The sequence below is a fragment of the Lipomyces arxii genome (assembly GCF_038497795.1).
Source record: "Lipomyces arxii strain Phaff 12-163 unplaced genomic scaffold V1512scaffold_15, whole genome shotgun sequence".
In the NCBI taxonomy this organism is placed as follows: Eukaryota; Fungi; Ascomycota; class Lipomycetes; order Lipomycetales; family Lipomycetaceae; genus Lipomyces; species Lipomyces arxii.
Window position 1 is genome coordinate 48,272 of NW_027117714.1, and position 18,108 is coordinate 66,379.

An 18,108-nucleotide genomic window follows, 5' to 3' on the forward strand; every position below is an offset into this window, starting at 1 on the left:
AACTCCACAGCCCGTATGAGAATCACAAGCCTTCGACGCGTCTGAACCACGGTTTTACTCAAGATCACTGCAGAACAGCCAGAAATTACATGAATTTAACTCTATTTATGATAAAAGAGTTTTGAATACTCTTTATCCACGTCTTGTCCCAATTTCACTTAGACGGTCGCTACCATTCACTAAACACTCAGTTATATCGGCAACAAGACTGTAACCACATTAGCAATTTTAAGGCCTCTACTTGCCTACAACATAACACAAATGATTTCAGGTTCTAATTTAGATCGACAGATTTGGTCACCGACCCCGCCAGAGCCTTCGTCAGTGCTCACACATTCATCGACATCTACTTCAGCCGGATCCGGCGTCTCAGTACACAACACACCAACTTCCAAGTCAGTAGCTGATGTAGCGGAGACAAGTCGAAGAGACTCTTTTGAGCGGGATCATGCTGTTCCTCGAAAACGCGTTGCAATTGAAGTTATTGGGCGCGAGATCGAGTCCTCCAACGACGCGGCTGACTTGCTTGATACGACCCACGATCTGGTAGTGGAGGAAGCAACGTTGGTTAGCGACTCTGATATGGATGCAAGTGTAGACGAACAATTGCCTGCTGCTCAGTTGGCTGCTGAATCAGAGTCGGCTAGTGCAGATAGCTCCGCTGGAGACATAGAGTCCAATCTGACCGCAATAGAGCGTATAATATTGAAAGACGCTGGAATCAATGATGATGATGCACCTTTTTCAACTATGAAATCTTTTGTGACCAAGCTCAAACATGTGTTTCGGAAGGATGACCCTCAAAATTATCTGCTGGCTCTCAACGAATATCTAGAAAACTTCCTCAGTTTAAGCGATGACAAGAAGCAGGAGTTTTGGAAACTCGGATTGGTCCTATTTCAACAATTACCAGCACTTGCATGTGAACTATGGTGCCGGTCCAACTCTTCACCAGAAATATTTTGGCCAGAAGAGGGCGACGTTCTTTTAGTCAATTTTTACAAACTATTTAGCAGTGTTGCCGTTTATGCGTTCCAGCAAGACTACTTTAACTTGAAGGTCAACGCTTTGGAATTTCCAGAATCCTTCATATCTGGCCTGTATGCCCAAGCACTTTCCAGAATCTTTACTGTTTCACGGGATTGTATTTTGTCGACCTTTGGTGAGTTAGACCATGACAATTACGCTACTTTTATCTCAGTGCCGTTACATCTTATCGATGTGGATGGGATCAAGATCGTTGCAAAACTGTGGGACGAAGTTACAAAACCAGGGATCAAAGTTAATTCGAAAACCTTAGCCGCAATTGTACCCCATATTGATGCTATCGTTACTCTCTCTTGGACATTGTACCAATGTGCACCACCGTCACTTCCACAATCTCCAGATGAAGATCAAGTTTCTGTTTCATCTGAGTCTACGTCCGTAGAGGGCAATACAGATAATCGATCGATATTGACGAAAGTGCCGATAAAGCAGTTGTTACCGTTGTTTGTATCGCTTGAGACATCAATCGGCCGAATGATCGAATCAAATGATGGACCCGAACGTGTTTTATTGGTGAGCATCATAGACAAGTTATCGACGTTATTCTACGTTCTTATTCAGATTCCGGAGTCCAATCTTATTAATACACATCCTGCCACTAAGCCAGTCCTCAAAATAGCTACCTCAGTCTCGATTGCAGATATACATAAGTGTTCATACCTAATTCGTAAGTTTTACTGGTGGATAAATATGTTTAGATCGCCACGGGCAGAGTTGAAACTTTTTGGCATAAAGAAGATGACGAGTGATCTTAATGAATTTTATCGTGAATCTAATGCAGAAACAGCAAGCATTGTCACTGCGTGCGAGGCTGTGATGCAAGCAAACAAATTTACCCAATATCTTACCAGCACAGAAGCTCACAGTGTTTTTATTTCACAGTTTGCGACAACTATTTATACTGTTTTAGCAATGTTTCGAGTAATTACTAATAACGACTTGGAGTGCTTATGGAAAGCAATGACGGAAAGCAATAGTATCATGATGTTTGACTCCATATGTTCTGTTTTTATGCAAATGGCAGCCTGGATGATGCTTGACTCATTAGATTGGGTGTTGGAGTCTCTTCCTAGATCGATTGTACTATACGAGGCAAACATTGTCAAATTGATTGAAGTAACTGTGCATAGCTATATTGGACGGGCATCTCAGGAAGAGCATGATTTGAACCGGCGGGCAAGTTATTTAAGAAATCCGCAGAGCATGCTTATGAAGGTTATTGCGAAAGTGTGCAGTTTGACTGGAGAAGAAGAAAGCAATTTCAAAGTGTCTCCGCGAGAGTATATTGAGCTTGCGTCTCGATGTTTGGAGTTTTTAATGATGGCTGAATCAAGTGCACTTGAAAAACTTACGTCGGTGAATGAGTCAATTTCGTATCTAGTGCCTTTTAAACCCGATTCTCTGCAATATTTGGTTCATATACATGCATACTACGGTACTGTTTGACACACCGTTCGAGCTGACCGTTACTGACAATATAGAATCGCTCAGAGAAGAATTTAACGGGCCAATTTCGGTAGAACCTTGGCACCCCATAGTGATCGGTAACATAATAGAATGGTACAAGTATAGCATGCGGCATCGACCAAAATCTAGTATCTACGATTTGGAAGTTACAACACGACAATACACTTTAGGGAAAGCATTATTGCACGGTGATGTTAAGACTCAGGATATCGAATGCGTGTGGGAGGCTCTTGGTGCAGGACCGCTCAACTCGATAGCACTAGTCGATGAGTTTTGGCAAAGTCTGGCAGAACTTGCCAACACAAAAAAAAAGCCATGTGCTTTTATTGAATTTTGCTATGGACGCATCAAGTCTCTAACACAGGATTACTTGACCGCTTCTGTTGTCGATTTTATTCTGAATTATATTGAGTATCGGTACCACATAATGGCAAGCATGAAATAGTTGCGCGTGGCATGTCTAACTGTTTAGAAATCGGATTTTCTGAGTGAGCAAAATGGTTACAGTCTTCCTGGGTTTGATACTTTATGGCACGTTTACTCACGGACTCCCGACGAACAAAATCTTACAAAACAAATTCAGATTGCCGTTTGGCTGTTTACAGAGGTATGCACGCTGTGTTTAAAGAAAACTATGGCTAAGAACTGGTAGTCCGAGTATGTGATGTCGCAGCTGCCTGATGTCGTAGAGAAATGTCATCGATCGCTGGTGCGGCATTGCATCACCAGTATTGAAGATGCTGGGAAAAGTAAGACCGTGATGCACAAGTAGAGCTAGCTAACGTTAGCAAGCTGTTACTGTCAATACCGATTCAGCGCGTACTTACAGGCGAAGTCTTCAATTCCTCGACTCGTTTCTAAATTCGTACCGCCAGCATGCGTTGCATACCTGCGGCTCCGCATTGGGCTCTGGAGACGATTGGAACGGTATCAAAGGTAAATTAATAACCGTCCGGCTGCAATGGCACGCCTGCAAGCCGCAGACGCCAGTTGAATGCATTTCTATGGGACAGGACAATACTGCGCAGGAGCTTTATTCAAGGATTCTAGACTTAGCTACCGGATCTAATTTTCGATTATTTGTCATGGGCAGTGAACTGAAAACTACTGATTTTCGCAAGTCTTTAAAAGACGTTGGGTTTCGTGACATCACTCCAGTAATGGTCGTCAAAAGGCCTCAGCTTGAACCTGAAGATAGTGCCAACATAGCTGCTGATTCCAACTTAAACTTGTTAGCTGAGAAGACAAAAAATTTAGACGCGAGTGGAGACATGGCACAATCTGAAATAAATTTGAGACAGGCTGAACAAGAGCTAATGGACAGGTTTGATGTCTTGTACTCACTTCTGTGTTTGCCCGATTCTTATGCCTCGCTTGTATGTTAATGGTGCCATTCGGGAATGTACTGATAACGATAGGCATGGAGTTTAATGCAACAAATTGGAATGGAATCGCATTTTGTCAGGAAATTTTTAGACCCTTCTCAGACACAGAAGATTTGGGCTGAGCTGTTTCCAGCTGATTTTCCATTTCAGTGTCTGTATTCTGATTTTGTACTACAGCGTGTCTTGGATCAGTATCAGCAGGTAAGTTACTATGATCATAAGAAAGGTAACTAACTTGACAGAACCAGTTAGATCAACAGTGGGTAGAAAAATGCCATGAGCATATAGTGCCTGAACTGATTGAATTTGCGGTGAAGCCTCATTTAGCAACAGAATCCTCCACCGAGGCTAAAGTATTTCTGCGGAGCATACTGCTCAGTCGGGCGGTGTCGATACTTCGGCTGGTGGATTCCAGTTTTGCGTTGTGTTTGAGTGACGAGAAACTATACCGCATAGTGTCAGACTTGACGCTGATTGTAGACGAAAATTCGAAAGATTTGTCTGCGCCGGTCATAGACTTTATCTTTGTCTCGTCGATGCATGATTCAAGAGTCTGGACCTGCTTGGAGCAGAGTGAGGGTTGGAAGGAAGTATTTCAGAGGTGTCTGTTGTTGACGTCAGATCAGGAGGTGAAGACGTACTATGGGACTGCTATATCGGAGTACGTCCAGATACAGATCGATCAGGATAGCAATTTGAAGAGCCGGGTTATTTTGTATTTCTGGAATGTAACGAAAACCTTGCTGCCGTTGCCGAATAAGTCGGAGGCGCCCAGGTCTTCGACTTTATTTGTGCTTGCAGAGTTTTTGCTTCGGTAAGGATTTTGGGATGATTTGAAGATTTTTCTCACAGTATAGAATGATGCTAGGTGTTACCGACATTGAGTTTGACGAGACAGCGGCGCTAGCTGAGTGGTATCAGCCATTGACTGTACAACGGTGCACGGAGGTAAGTGGTAGGATATTGCGAGTAGCAGAACTGATAAGCAGTCATTGTTCGACGGAAGGAATGACAACATTATATATGGATATTCGCGTTTGCTGGTCGCGACGATTGAGTGCAGAAGAGATAAGAGTCGGGAGATTAACGCTTCGTTTGTGTCATGGGATCTGTTGCTGGGATTCTTGTTCACGGAAGGTAATAAGACGGAGTCATCAGAAGAAGCCATTGGCTGTGTTCTACCCGAGACTAGGATGTCGTTGTACAGGATAGTGATGGCGCTTTCTGATTACGATAATCTTGCTCGAGTTGTGTTGCAAATCAACAAATTGTTTTCTCAGGAGGGGATTTTTCACGACACGTGGAACAATGACCGGTCGCGATGGCTGCGGTCTCAGGTCGGGTTTGTGGGGTTACAGAACCTTGCCAACACATGTTATGTGAATTCATTCACAAACCAACTTTATATGAATGAGGATTTTCGAAACTTGGTATTTATGATATCTGAAGGCGAGGACGCGTTGCTGATCCGCGCACTGGTGGAGTTGTTCGGGTTCATGCGATACAGCTGGCAGAAAATGGTTGATCCGTCGCGGTATATCGAGAGTATAGTTGATTTTGAAAACAAGCCGATAGATATTTCGGTGCAGATGGACGTTGACGAGTTTTATAACCTCTTGTTCGATCGAATCGAGGGTCAGATTAGTGACGCCAGCATGAAAGAGGCTATTAAAAAATGTTATGGCGGATCTCTGCTGACACAGATCAAGTCCAAGGAGTGTGCTCATGTATCCGAGCGCACGGAAGCATTTTCTGCCATCCAGTGTGACATCAAAGGCAAGCAAAACTTAATTGAAAGCTTGAACTCGTACGTCGAAGGGGAGACATTAGACGGCGACAACAAATACTGGTGTTCTCAATGTTTGGCGCATGTTGATGCCGAGAAGCGGATTTGTTTGAAGGAGGTGCCAAATCACTTGATATTTCATTTAAAGCGGTTTGATTTTGATTTACAGACCATGCAGCGGAGCAAGATTAACGAACTGTTTGAGTTTCCGATGGAGGTTGACATTGAGCCTTACACCTTCAAACACTTTGCGAATGAGGATACAGAAGCTGGGGACAGGTTCAGGCTAGTCGGAATTTTGGTGCATAGTGGGACTGCCGAATCTGGTCATTACTACTCTTATATTGCCGACAAGAATGCGACTGACGATAGTGGTCGGTGGGTTGAGTTCAACGACGCCGAGGTCGCGCTGTTAGCTGAGGACAGTATTGCGAGTATGTGCTTTGGTGGCGGTGCTCAGGGTGTGAACGGGGAATTGATGGAAAAGCCCTACTCAGCGTACATGCTGTTTTATGACCGAGTCGATGCGCAGGAGGTGAAGATGTCGGGGAAGTGTTCTGATGAACTGCGGTTACGGATCCGTAAGGAGAATGAGCAGCTTGGGATGAGATGGAAGCTGTTTGGAAGCGAGCACGTGCAGTTTGTGCGGGCGCTCTACCAGCGATTATATACAAGCGAATGTAAGATCGAGTACGATGAAATGCTGTTTGAGACATTCTATCAGATTGTTGCTCGGACGAAAGATAGTCGCGAGGTCGAAGAGTATTTAGTGGTTATGCGGGAGAGCGTGACAAAGGAGCCTAGCGCGTACTGGCTTTTGTCGTGGCTGATAGAGCGCGAAGCCGCGATGATCAATCTTTTTGTACGATGTCCCAACAGTGCTGTACGGCAAGGCATACAAATGGTTGTGCTAGAAGGACTATCAACTGTAAGAGGTACTGCAGGTTACGGCAGTCTTGAAAGCTGGGTTGAGAGCTTGAAGCATGATCGGAGTGGGATTGCGTGTCGTTTATTTTTAAAATTTGTGGAGCTTGTTCCTGCCGTTTCAGTCATGAATCGGGCGTTTGATGAGTACTTTACGTTTCTCGGTCGAGTTTGTGACTTAGGTCAGGATGAGCTCCATATGATGATTTACGTCGGGATGTTGCACAGGTCGCTTGCTGCAGTTTACGATGACCGCCACATGCATGTAAAACCGAGCTGGGCGGAAGTACGTGGTGAACGGCGGAAACCGAGCTACAGAGTTGTGTGCGGGTTTATATTGAAGTTTTTGCGCGCGATTGAGGTTGAGCCGGAGTATGCGGTGAGCGAGTTCGACCGTGTAGGGAAGAACGTGATCACCTTGACGGAGGCCGAGATGCTGTGTCGCGGGGTAAAGAAAGGAAACTTGTCATTTCTGTATCGGATGCTTGAGAGCGAGTGTGACGTTGATCAAATGGTTGAGTTTGTTGAGATTGTGATTGGTGTTGGTACTCGGGGAAGTGTTGTGCGGTTAGTGAGGAACACAATTATGCTCGGACTTGAGAGCGGGAGCCAGGAGACTGTTGGATCAAGTTTTGCGGTTGGTGCTCGGATGAGGAGTGTGTTTGATGTTCCAGAGTGGAAAGAGCTTGCAAGGCAGGTCGTGAGTGAGATTGAAGTTGCAGCTGGAGTTAATGGTGACGGGGCGGTTGAGTTTATCGGGCTCGGGATCGAAAACGAAGTTGTGCGTGAAATTGCAGTCGGGCATGTGTCGCGATGGGCGCCAGTTTTGCTTGTGAATTGGAGTAAGCGTGTGCGAGAGCGGTCCGTGGTTGTGCTTGAAGAGTTTGTGTTTGAGGAAGGAGACGAGATGGTTGTGAAGGAAGTTGTACGCGGGTGCGACGAGTATGTTGGTCGTCGGTACCGGAGCGGGAAAGAACGAGTTCGAGCGGATGAGATGCGATTTGAGCAGATGTGTTTTGTGCTGCAGAAGTGTGGAGAAGTTGTTGGTGAGGATGCAGTTGACGAACTTGTGCATGAGTTGGAAGGGATGCGAGTTTTGAGCGACGAGAGTGGTAAGTAGACTTTTGTTTAATGAGAGTAGGACATGCTAATTAGACTAGTTGAATGGACGTCAGAGAGCGATGGGATGGTTGATAATTAAATACATTATTTTTATGATTGATAGAACATTTTACCAGGAATGTGAGACCAGAAGTCGGTGATGAACTTTTCAGAGTCTGCGCCCGGTCTTACTGCAAGGTATGTTCTTTCTTCGAGGTCCGGTTTCCAGTTTCCAGGGTTGCCGTCGACCATTCTGCCGCCAGCTTCCTGTAGGATGATCCAGCCAGCGCAGACGTCCCATGCGTAGCATCCACCTTCCTGAGTTATTAGCGATGAGCAAGCTGCAGATTTGAAAAGACATACCCAGTATGCGTCTAATGAGCCTGAAGCGACGGCACATAGATTCTGAGCAGCGCTGCCTAAAGATCTAAAGCCATGGACCATTGCGCCTTGTTTGCTTGCCAAAGATTTAAAGGTGTCGGTTTTGATTTTGAAGTTTGTGCCGTCACGGTCTGTTCCCCATTCGATTCCGATCAGCGCTGACGAGAGAGATAGTGGGGTCGCTGGTGTCAGGGGTAGCCTTGTAGTCGAGTTGAGGTATGCGCCATTGTTGACGATGGCCGAGTAAGTGGTGTTTAGGTGTGGGTTGTGGACCACCCCCACTACAGATTTGCGATTGACAGCCAAGCCGAGCGAGATACACGAAAAGGGGAACGCGTGGATGAAGTTTGTTGTGCCTGAATTGTTAGCCAAAGATGCGGGGTAAATGAGGGGAGGAAGATATGAGAAGTACCGTCAATTGGGTCGATGATGAATGTTGGGAGATCCGATAGTGCGTGCTTTTCTGATTCTTCGCCGATGAAGTCGAATGCGGGGTATTTTGCGCGGAGTTTTGATTTGATGAGAGATTCGACACTGGCGTCTATTGCTGTGACGAGGTCGACAGCATTTGCCTTGTCATCATAGGCAGAAGTGCCTGTGTTTGCTGTTAAGACTGCGCCGGCTTCTAAAGCGAGTTCGATGAGATAATCGTGAATTTCTTCGTAATTTACAGCCATTTTGTTCATAACTTGGTACGTAATTTATTTATGTATCGTTGTAGTTTGTATATAAAAAAAGTGTGAGGGTTAGGGTGTGTTAGAGTGGGTTAGGGAGGAGGAGCGAAGGAGATGAGTTCCATGTGCGTTCTGTTGTTTGTTGAAGCAAGAATGACGAGTTTGTCGCGTTTGAACGCGACGCGCCAGACTGCGTCATAGGAACAAGGCAAGTCACGGATATGATGCCCAGTCCTGATATCCCATAGTTTGACTCTGCCGTCGGAACCGCCGGTGACAATGCGACGAGAATCGAACTGGAGAGTTGTGACTGAATTGTCATGTGCTGCCAGACGGTGGACGCAGGACATTGTGCGTAAGTCCCATACTCTTGTGCTTCCGTCTGAAGAGCCAGTAACCAAGGTGTTGCCTGCCATTTGGAGTTGTCCGACCAGGGACGTGTGGCCTTGTAGAATTGCTAAGCATTGGCCTGATTCGGCAGACCAGATTCTGACTGAAGTGTCCAGTGATCCCGTTGCGATTCGAACGCCATCAAATGCGAGAGCGTAAATTTGTGAGAAATGACCACTTAAGGTGTGTAGAAGCACGCCGCGAGAAATGCTCCATACTTTTGCAGTAGTGTCGTACGACCCCGAGACGCAGATGTCGCCTTGAACTTCGAGACAGCGAACGGAAGCTTGATGGCCTAGTAAGACGTTGATACAGACACCAGTTTCAATGTCCCACACCCGTAAGCTTGCGTCTCTTGAACCTGAGATTGCAGTTCTAGAATCACTCATTTTGAGACATCGAACTGTGGACGTGTGCCCGTGTAAGACAGAGATGCACTCGCCTGTGATCAAGTCCCACACCCTGACATCTCTGTCACAGCCTCCGGAGACCAGGATATCGTCCCATGGCATAATTGCCCAGACACCCATGACATGGCCAGTCAGGGTATGTAGTAGTTCGCCTGCAGATGAAAACACATGAATTCTAGAGTTGTCGAGTGCGACGATGATGTATTTTGTAGTCGATGACAGACAGGTGACTACACCTTGGTCTGTAGTTACATGACGTGCAGTAGTAAGTCCGCCTGAAGTCCATGAAGATTCAACCATGTGTCGTTGTTTGAATAAGGACTTGTACGTATCGGATATCGTATCGGTATAATTTAAGCGGTCTTTCATTAGCACTTCTCGGTATAGTGTTATTCAAGACATACCGCATAGATTCTTCCATATCAAATCATCAGAAACAACTTCGGCCCATCGTTTTGATACTTGCGATGCTTTTGATAAAGTGTTCGGGTCAACATAAGCCAAAATGCGCCAACAGACTTCGTTTGGCAAAACTCTGAAAGGGTCTTTTTTTAGTAAAGGAGATACGTAATTGAGTACGAATGATAGTGTCGCAGTATCAGCATTCGATAAGAGAGCAGAGAGTAATGCTTGTCTATGAGACGACGTTAGTGAGTTAAAGTCCCGGCTGAGTCTGTCTAGTCTGTCGAATGTATGTGTAAAGTACGAATCACCTGATGGGGTTGGACTTGGTGCTGGAGTTGGAGGTTCAAACGAAGGAATTGTTATCGGTCGCATTGTGTGTATTGTGTGTATTCTGTGTAATGCGTGTAATGTATCGTGTATGGAGTACGAATGTATGGAGTAGTTGGGCGTTATGGAATGATTACATAATTTGTGGCAAACCAACATCAGCTGGTTATATATAGTATATATGTTAATATATACTAAACATACCATATATAAATATATAAATATATGTATATATATATTATACAGTACATATTGTCATGATAGAAGACTATATATACTATCATACAAGACACATGGCACAAGCCATGTGCCTGCCATGTGCCTGCCATGTGCCTATCTAGCAACAAAATCAACAATAATGTTAATAAAAGCAACAAATATTTCAGCAGCAATCAGAAAAATAACGACAACTTCAAGATATTCATCATGGACATGTCCTAATTGTTCCTTCAACATCTGAAGCAAATCGGAAATGACCTCAAGTCTTGAATTCAGCAAAGAAACGCGTTGACTAATCTCAAGATAACTTCTTGCTGCTTGATATAAAGGCTCAAGTTCAGGTTGAGACCACATTAATTCAGGTGAGTCAATAATTGAACCATGTAGATTGATGTTTATACGCAAAATGAACAAATCACCAATCTGCATCATAATCTTCCTTCTAGACATTCGGACTTTACCTGTTAATGCTATGCCGACTGGAATATCCTTCGTAGTCTTAATTGTATGATCAACAAGGTCTTCAAATAGTGAAATCTTGACTGATTGTGCTATAGCATGTGACAATGATAATTTGATCATGTAGTCATTATCTCTCAATGCAATCAGATCATTATATATCCTTGGTCTGTACTCCTTTGTAATGTAGTAGTTAAACTCCTCAATCTGAACGTCTTGACCTGCCAATTTCTCTAATTCAAATCGAGATATTTCTTGTAAAAACCTCTGTTCATCTTGAATACTGAATCCCCATAATACGCATACTCCATACTCAAATATAAACACTTCATGCTCTTGACCAATCCCTATTCTGACTCCGTTTTCAACTGTTACTTCTTGTTCATCTTCATGTTTATAGACAGCATAGATACATTCATCGAATATTCGCGGATCTCGTTGTTTAGAGCTCAAGTACCTCGTGAATTCCTTCATTTTATATGACGAGGCTGTACAATATGCACTAACCCTCGGTAGTCTCTTTCTGTCTCTTCTTCTTAACCCTTCCTCATCTTGCTCATATTCACGTTCGCGTTCACGCTCACGTTCATGTTCAGGCAGTAATTTCACTTTTTGAACGACTTTTGACATTCTTTGAGGTCCGATCTTTGGTGGCCCTAGACCCCCCAGAACTACTCTTCTTTCTCGTTCATCTGGTTCATCTCGTTCACTTAATAACGCTTGTTGTTCCATTTTGATCTGAACAGCGCAATCTCTCACTTGTCTCCACTTATACGTCACAGCATAAGCGCGTAGTATATATACATACTTACAAAATTTAAATGTACAGTAGATGCACATTTGCGCCATAAGCACAGGGTTTCAGGGTTTTACTTAACCTCCACACTCGGCTTCACTTCACCATTTTATCCCCCACAAAATGAAATCTCGAGATTCTGCCTTCTACTTAATATCAGTACTTCTATGTGCGTCGTTATATTATCTGTCAAAACTAACGTCTCCGAAAAGGCTTCAATTGACTTCTTTTACTTTGCCTGAAATCACCTCTCATCTCGAACCTTCATTCTCGCCGTCTCCATCACTAGGCGCAAAATACAATTTTTTATTTCATAAATGCAAGTCAGATTCAACTGCTCAGGTTTATGACACGTTTGTTTCGTTATCTCACAAAGTCTATGAAGTCAGAATTCCATCGGGATCTGGCGCATACAACCCGACAATAATTCCGCTTCCTCCAACTTCGCATTTCCCATTCCTCATTGTTGCTCGCGCTCGTGGATCAGGATATGCTCAGACGTCGTTGATTTGTGAAGGCAACTACGTCGACGAACGAATTGTCAACGGCTACGGGATCGAAATCTCAACAAGACACTTGGGATGCATAACAACTCCACGCGAACTTGCGGTCCCACAGACCCCGGCTCGCGACTGTTCAGGCGTCAACTTCATGGCGGACTTGCCCGGATATCATGACCCTAGATTGTTCTGGTCCGCAGAATTGCAGCCGCTGATGCTACTCAATCAGCAGTCACGATACGGATGTTTTGGTCTGTGGTTGATTGACTTACGGTCAATATACCCATCGCTGCGGTATAAAGTCACGCGTGGATTACTAAACGAGTATCCCGCAGTCACGGAACTGACAAAGGCAAAAGGGAGACATGTGGTTGAGAAAAATTATCAGATTTTCTACGGGCCCGATAATGAACCCTACGTGCAATACGAGCTCGGACACGCCAGCAGGCATTTTGCCAAAATAATTGGGAACGGGCTTACGACACATAATCTGACGTCTCCTGACGAATTGTCGTGCATTGTTGACGACGCGACATGGCACCAAGCCACAAACCCTTTAAAAGTGGTGCTCTGCAATTACGGAATCTGCGAACCGTCGCCAGAAAACACAGTCTACATTGCGTTTGTGCATAAAAAAGAATCAACAAACAAGTTTAAAGTACAGTACAAACGCTACCTTGCGGTTTGGAAATCAGTTCCGCCGTTCAGCATGGTCGCGTTCGGCGCGAAACATATCAGATTTGACAATGAAGACGAGTGGGAACAGAAATTTGATGTTGAAGGAAAGTTTTTGTACACGGTCAGTATAGCGTGGGAGAAATATACAGGCAGGTATGAAGGTTATTTGAACGAACGCGTGGTAATCAGTCTTGGAGTGGGTGATCATGCCGCAGCCGCAGTTTCCTTGCCTGTTGCTGATTTACTGGGATGCATGGTCTCATGTACCTCGGCTGCGACATAGCTATATAGCGATTAGTGACTAGTGATTTGAGGGACAGTGAGTGAGTGAAAATTAATGGTGTATGGTGTTTGTTTATTTACGATGTATTATATATTGTACATCACTCCTGGTCTTTGAACGCGGAGTCCACAGAGTCTAACCAATACTCGCTAACCTCTTGACGTCTTGACTGCTGTGTCTTGACGTCTTGACTGCTGTGTCTCGACGTCTGGACGAGTATCTAGGATATGCTTAATTCTCCTCTCGTCCTTCCGACCACAGGCGGCATTTTGACTACGTCGATGGTTCTTATTAATCTTCTCGTCCTTCGAGTCTCAACCAATGCATTACAACTCTGACGAGTCTTGTTACTCCTCCTTCTCGTCCTTCCGAGCCACACGCAGCAGTTCCGGTCGCGTTCTTCCCAAAAGAGACACGCCCGCCGCCAGCCCGATCGCAGAGTTGACAAACTTGTGGTCTGCTGTAACAGGCACAAGATCAACCTGTATCCGTCTGCCATTCAGGTTTCCTGCCTCGACTATACTGTATTTGACAACATATCCTTCGTACTCGTACCTAACTTCTGTGCGCTGTTCCAGTAGCTCGAACATGTACTCCTGTCCATTTAAAACTATGCTCGCAGGCACATTCTGGCGAGACGAAAAGTCGACTTTCAGGTTGGCCAAAAACTCACGCACAGTGTCCTGTATACGTACATCAGTCCAGACCGTCTTGCTAAACCGTACATCAACAGACTCTGCAGGCAGTAACATGTCAACCACTGTATCCTGCGCACACGTCCGAACACTAGCGTCGTCATGAACAGCGACCTGCTCGCGTACAGGTATCAGCATCTCTGCCCGCCCTGGCTCAGCACCAAGCACGTTTACAAACCGTAGCACCAAGAATTTTCGCTCAATTGACGATGCAGAATGCCGAATTAGCTCAAACTTGGCTGGAGAAACGTCAATGAACCGGGTGAACTGCGGCGCGGACGCGAGAAAAAAGTAACTTTGATCTGTCACTTTCCGGGTCGAGAGCAAAGTCCGGTTATGCAACGCAACACCGAACGTCGCGGTAAAGTCTCCGTGCTGACCAAGTAAATCAAGCACAGAATCGTACCGGACCTCGTCGGGTGTCTTGTCGACCGAAAAGACGCCGGAAATGATGTCGACGACAGCCGAGCTAACGTTTGCGTCAGCGTTCATACCCGGGTTCATGCCGAGCATGCGATCAAAGTACGCCCCCGACAGGCGGTCATGCACTTCACATTTCATCTCTGTCAGTTTCGCGACTTCGCGGGCCAATAGCATCGGGTACTCAAACCCAAACTCGCGCATCGTTCTGTGCTCGTCTTTTTTGAACGCAATCTCCCTCCACCGGACCCAATCTGTCGTGCTGCGATTCCAAGGTAGCGCGTCATCCGTGTCGACACGGTAAAACGATTTGTCTTGGTGTGAGAGCGACCCAGGTGGGAATAGTACTCTGTCATGGGTCGGGGTCGTGTTTAGTGAGAGAACAGCTAAACGGCGTGCAACGTCGATATGTTTGTATCCTGACCGTTCACCGAGCGCAGATACCCTGATTGTTGATTGTGATGTAAACTCGAGGTCTGTGCTGGTCAGTCGCGATATGAGCGACAACGGGATTGAGTCTATCGTCGTAGTCGCATGCGGTAGTTCTATTTCAGACTCGACAATATGTGATGTAATGTGGTCGAGTCTATTAAGAATGTCGTCTGCAACCGGTCCTGGCGCACGTACAGTCAACGTCAAGGTCTTTGGGTTAATAACGATCCCAGCCCCGAGTCTAGTCCATGACCTCGGGATAGCAGCGTTGTTTGATAGTACAAGCACAAGTTCCCGACGGTGTCGAAAACCGTACACCTTCTCAGTCACGAGATCGTTCTTGACTTCACTGGATATGCGTAGCTGCCATACTCTGTCAATAATGTACTCTATGCTGCTACTCTTTGTTGCCTTCAAAGATGCACCGTAAAGACCAGCAAACGCGGCTAGTTGGTGTTTACTAAACGCCGCTTTAAGCGCTAGTTTGACCTGTTCGTATCGCTCAGCAGAAACGACGTCATTGACCGGTTTCATGGCGTTTATTGAATCAACCAGTGGTTCTTCCCACGGCGGTTCCTTGATCATTAAAGTTGCAGCGTTAGCGTCAATAGTTTCTCGAAGCAGTTTAAGTTTAGGCAGTTTTGTTTTGCGTTTGCCATTCACGAATTTCTGCTGATCGATAATGATAATTTCGTCGTCTCGGTCGTGACTAAACTCAAGCTGATCCGATACTTCATGGATCTCATTTTCGACCGTAAACTTGATCGTCCGAGCCTGGTGAGTCAGTGACTGGGGCCAAGATTTAGTTTGAGATTCGGTTGTTAAGTGACGAACCGCACGTAAAAATGTGGGTGTAAACAGGCGCAACCGAATCATATTTTGGTCTGTCGTTGAATTTATTCACAATTTTCATGATGCTTTTTTGCGTTGGGAGGGTCTTACATAATAGTTTATATAATCACTTAAATAAAAACAAATCATGAACTTTTCCAGCCAATAATACGCCCGTTGCAAAATAAACAAAAGACAAATCAAATGGCTCTCCAAAGAGCAAGACCGACGACGAGAGAGAGCAGGCCGCCGAGGAGGTTCAGGAACGTTACTGTGACTACACCAAACCGAATAATGCCGACGCCCCAGACTGACCTCATGATTCCTCTATAGAATGCGATCGAAAGAACAAGACCGAGCATTGCGGGTCCGTCAGTGGCAAAACTAAGTAGAATTGAGAAGCCAAGATGGTGCAGAATAGCAGAAGCCCGCCACAGAAATGGGAAGTACGTTGGCAGGTCTAGCAATGACGTCCCTACTAAAGGCGCGATTGGATCTTCACGTTGTCTTTGATGAACCGCGGCAGCAGATGCAAACGTGGCTGCAGGATCAGGATGAGTTGTTGTTTGTGTATCTTCATCATGATCAAGCGCATACTCATCGTCTTCATCACCATCTTCACCGGTTGGAAGATGTATGTACCGATACTGCTTCGGTGGTACTAACTGATATAATGACACAGTACATTCTGCCACAGCCCATGCGTATCCCAAGATGTACGCGGGATGCCATATCCCATTTGATACTGCCTTCACTAGTATAAAATGCACAACTTCTTCACCAAACCCAATCACAAACAATAAAAAACAAGTCGCAATAATATTCACTACAGGAAATAGTGTAAGAAACAGCCTAAACAGCACCAACACACCGAATCCAACAAGTCCAAGTCCAATTGATGACATCATAATGATCCAGCTCACATTAACCCCATGCGTCGGTAGTAGCAGAGGTAACAATAGGATCACATGGAGCGACACTACTGAAGGCAACAAAACCTGACAGAACTGTGATCTTCTCATTTTGTGTATTATCTTCGAGTGACTTCAATTCTCGTGAACTACAAGGGAGAACGAGCAAAAGAAGTGAAAATTGACGAAATGCACGTGATTGGGATATTATGACTAAGCATTTATGTAATAAGGGTAAGGGTACGTAAGACAAATCTGCTCAACCGCCTAAAGGGTTAGGGCTCAACCCCTGGCCAACCAGAATTCACCGCTTTTGCCGACGTCGCTTTTTTAATTCTCGTCTCGGATTCTTTTCTTCCCTTCTTTTCTTATTGTCACCAAATCTTCAAATTAGTGGAAAAATGCCTTTTTTTCCTTCAACCGCGTCGGTTCAATCCGCTTTCACTTCGCCTGTTCAGAGCAACAAATCCTTTTTTGTCAATGCTCCGGCTGAAGGTGGAATTAAGCTCTACACTCCTGAGTTTTATGGTGCCTGTACCCTTGGCGGAATCATTGGTATGTTGTTTATCAACCTCAATTGACTTCAATAACATCTATAGCTTGTGGACCAACTCACTCTGCCATGACTCCTCTTGATCTTGTCAAGGTATGGGTTTTTGGTAGGAACAATTGAGTTCATACTGACTTTAGGAATTTAGTGTCGTAGACAGGTTAACCCCAGCTTGTACTCTGGTAACTTCCAGGCATGGAAATCAATTATTAAGGCTGAAGGATTTGGAGGTGTTTGGGTCGGTTTCGGCGCTACTATGATCGGATACTCTTTCCAGGGTGCCGGAAAGTACGGATTTTACGAAGTTTTCAAGAAGAAATACGCCGACCTTGTTGGTGAGGAAACCGCTCACAACTACCGTACTGTTGTCTATCTTGCTGCCTCTGCTTCTGCTGAGTTCATTGCCGATGTCTTCCTTTGCCCATGGGAAGCCATTAAAGTTCGTACCCAGACCACTCTCCCCCCTATCTACTCTTCTGCTTTGGATGGATTCAGCAAGATCACTGCTGCTGAAGGATTCGGTGGCTTGTACAAGGGTCTTTCTCCACTCTGGGCCCGTCAGATCCCTTACACTATGGTTAAGTTTGCTTCGTTCGAAAAGACTGTCGAGATTATCTACTCTTACCTCCCCAAGGACAAGTCCGAGTACTCTCTTCTTGCCCAGACAGGTGTCTCTTTTCTCGGTGGGTACATCGCAGGCGTTTTCTGTGCTGTTGTTTCCCACCCTGCCGATGTCATGGTTTCCAAGATTAACGCCGAGAAGAAGGCTGATGAGTCCATGGGACAGGCCGTTGGCAGAATCTACCAACGCATCGGATTTGCCGGATTGTGGAACGGATTACCTGTTCGTATTGTTATGATTGGTACCCTTACTGGACTCCAGTGGTTGTTGTACGATTCATTTAAGGCGGCTGTCGGTCTCCCTACTACCGGAGGAAAGAAATAAAGTGTAGTGTGTTAATAGAGTTATACTATCTTGATAATACATACAAGACCCTTAAATCTTGCTTCGTACAAAAACCCCTTCTTGCCTTGGT

General features: G+C 45.2%; 8 protein-coding genes across 8 annotated transcripts; 3 read left to right on the forward strand and 5 right to left on the reverse strand.

Moving 5' to 3' along the window:
* The first annotated feature begins 9 nt into the window (after window positions 1-9).
* On the forward strand, window positions 10-7,816 carry V1512DRAFT_45719 (uncharacterized protein). Its single transcript, XM_066918397.1, has 10 exons — window positions 10-2,482; window positions 2,529-2,944; window positions 2,987-3,121; window positions 3,167-3,263; window positions 3,307-3,890; window positions 3,933-4,100; window positions 4,142-4,713; window positions 4,757-4,847; window positions 4,889-7,721; window positions 7,770-7,816. The coding sequence occupies exons 1-10, from the start codon at window positions 262-264 to the stop codon at window positions 7,808-7,810; spliced, it is 7,158 nt and encodes a 2,385-aa protein (XP_066770235.1). The 5' UTR covers window positions 10-261; the 3' UTR covers window positions 7,811-7,816.
* V1512DRAFT_265646 (uncharacterized protein) lies at window positions 7,797-8,782 on the reverse strand. The gene is made up of 3 exons (XM_066916937.1): window positions 8,504-8,782; window positions 8,074-8,447; window positions 7,797-8,028 (listed from the first exon to the last, which is right to left on the reverse strand). The coding sequence occupies exons 1-3, from the start codon at window positions 8,775-8,777 to the stop codon at window positions 7,822-7,824; spliced, it is 855 nt and encodes a 284-aa protein (XP_066770236.1). The 5' UTR covers window positions 8,778-8,782; the 3' UTR covers window positions 7,797-7,821.
* On the reverse strand, window positions 8,783-10,384 carry V1512DRAFT_265647 (WD40-repeat-containing domain protein). The gene is made up of 2 exons (XM_066916938.1): window positions 9,970-10,384; window positions 8,783-9,927 (listed from the first exon to the last, which is right to left on the reverse strand). Exons 1-2 carry the CDS (start codon window positions 10,340-10,342, stop codon window positions 8,858-8,860), a joined length of 1,443 nt encoding a protein of 480 aa, XP_066770237.1. The 5' UTR covers window positions 10,343-10,384; the 3' UTR covers window positions 8,783-8,857.
* Window positions 10,385-10,515: 131 nt separating this feature from the next.
* On the reverse strand, window positions 10,516-11,750 carry V1512DRAFT_287458 (uncharacterized protein). The gene has a single exon (XM_066918112.1). The coding sequence runs from the start codon at window positions 11,705-11,707 to the stop codon at window positions 10,631-10,633; it is 1,077 nt and encodes a 358-aa protein (XP_066770238.1). The 5' UTR covers window positions 11,708-11,750; the 3' UTR covers window positions 10,516-10,630.
* Window positions 11,751-11,878: 128 nt separating this feature from the next.
* Window positions 11,879-13,558, forward strand: V1512DRAFT_45987 (uncharacterized protein). The gene has a single exon (XM_066918399.1). It carries the CDS (start codon window positions 11,895-11,897, stop codon window positions 13,230-13,232), a length of 1,338 nt encoding a protein of 445 aa, XP_066770239.1. The 5' UTR covers window positions 11,879-11,894; the 3' UTR covers window positions 13,233-13,558.
* V1512DRAFT_265653 (mitochondrial inner-membrane-bound regulator-domain-containing protein) lies at window positions 13,289-15,662 on the reverse strand. Its single transcript, XM_066916939.1, has one exon. The coding sequence runs from the start codon at window positions 15,653-15,655 to the stop codon at window positions 13,580-13,582; it is 2,076 nt and encodes a 691-aa protein (XP_066770240.1). The 5' UTR covers window positions 15,656-15,662; the 3' UTR covers window positions 13,289-13,579.
* A 1-nt stretch (window position 15,663) lies between these two features.
* V1512DRAFT_265654 (uncharacterized protein) lies at window positions 15,664-16,675 on the reverse strand. The gene has a single exon (XM_066916940.1). The coding sequence runs from the start codon at window positions 16,630-16,632 to the stop codon at window positions 15,811-15,813; it is 822 nt and encodes a 273-aa protein (XP_066770241.1). The 5' UTR covers window positions 16,633-16,675; the 3' UTR covers window positions 15,664-15,810.
* Window positions 16,676-16,870: 195 nt separating this feature from the next.
* On the forward strand, window positions 16,871-18,072 carry V1512DRAFT_228182 (mitochondrial carrier domain-containing protein). The gene is made up of 3 exons (XM_066913888.1): window positions 16,871-17,076; window positions 17,121-17,167; window positions 17,220-18,072. The coding sequence occupies exons 1-3, from the start codon at window positions 16,923-16,925 to the stop codon at window positions 18,015-18,017; spliced, it is 999 nt and encodes a 332-aa protein (XP_066770242.1). The 5' UTR covers window positions 16,871-16,922; the 3' UTR covers window positions 18,018-18,072.
* The last annotated feature ends 36 nt before the right edge of the window (window positions 18,073-18,108 follow it).

Excerpts from the sequence above, each read along its gene's own strand:
- V1512DRAFT_228182 (XM_066913888.1), top strand. The coding sequence starts at position 16,923 with ATGCCTTTTTTTCCTTCAACCGCGTCGGTTCAATCCGCTTTCACTTCG. Across the intron at positions 17,077-17,120 it reads TACCCTTGGCGGAATCATTG|CTTGTGGACCAACTCACTCT; the intron begins GTATGTTGTTTA and ends TAACATCTATAG. Across the intron at positions 17,168-17,219 it reads CTCCTCTTGATCTTGTCAAG|TGTCGTAGACAGGTTAACCC; the intron begins GTATGGGTTTTT and ends TTAGGAATTTAG.
- V1512DRAFT_45719 (XM_066918397.1), top strand. The coding sequence starts at position 262 with ATGATTTCAGGTTCTAATTTAGATCGACAGATTTGGTCACCGACCCCG. Across the intron at positions 2,945-2,986 it reads AGTATCGGTACCACATAATG|AAATCGGATTTTCTGAGTGA; the intron begins GCAAGCATGAAA and ends CTAACTGTTTAG. Across the intron at positions 3,891-3,932 it reads CCGATTCTTATGCCTCGCTT|GCATGGAGTTTAATGCAACA; the intron begins GTATGTTAATGG and ends TGATAACGATAG.
- V1512DRAFT_265654 (XM_066916940.1), bottom strand. The coding sequence starts at position 16,632 with ATGAGAAGATCACAGTTCTGTCAGGTTTTGTTGCCTTCAGTAGTGTCG.
- V1512DRAFT_265647 (XM_066916938.1), bottom strand. The coding sequence starts at position 10,342 with ATGCGACCGATAACAATTCCTTCGTTTGAACCTCCAACTCCAGCACCA. Across the intron at positions 9,928-9,969 it reads GATATGGAAGAATCTATGCG|ACCGCTTAAATTATACCGAT; the intron begins GTATGTCTTGAA and ends TGCTAATGAAAG.
- V1512DRAFT_45987 (XM_066918399.1), top strand. The coding sequence starts at position 11,895 with ATGAAATCTCGAGATTCTGCCTTCTACTTAATATCAGTACTTCTATGT.
- V1512DRAFT_287458 (XM_066918112.1), bottom strand. The coding sequence starts at position 11,707 with ATGGAACAACAAGCGTTATTAAGTGAACGAGATGAACCAGATGAACGA.
- V1512DRAFT_265653 (XM_066916939.1), bottom strand. The coding sequence starts at position 15,655 with ATGATTCGGTTGCGCCTGTTTACACCCACATTTTTACGTGCGGTTCGT.
- V1512DRAFT_265646 (XM_066916937.1), bottom strand. The coding sequence starts at position 8,777 with ATGAACAAAATGGCTGTAAATTACGAAGAAATTCACGATTATCTCATC. Across the intron at positions 8,448-8,503 it reads CATCATCGACCCAATTGACG|GCACAACAAACTTCATCCAC; the intron begins GTACTTCTCATA and ends CTAACAATTCAG. Across the intron at positions 8,029-8,073 it reads GCTCATTAGACGCATACTGG|GAAGGTGGATGCTACGCATG; the intron begins GTATGTCTTTTC and ends CTAATAACTCAG.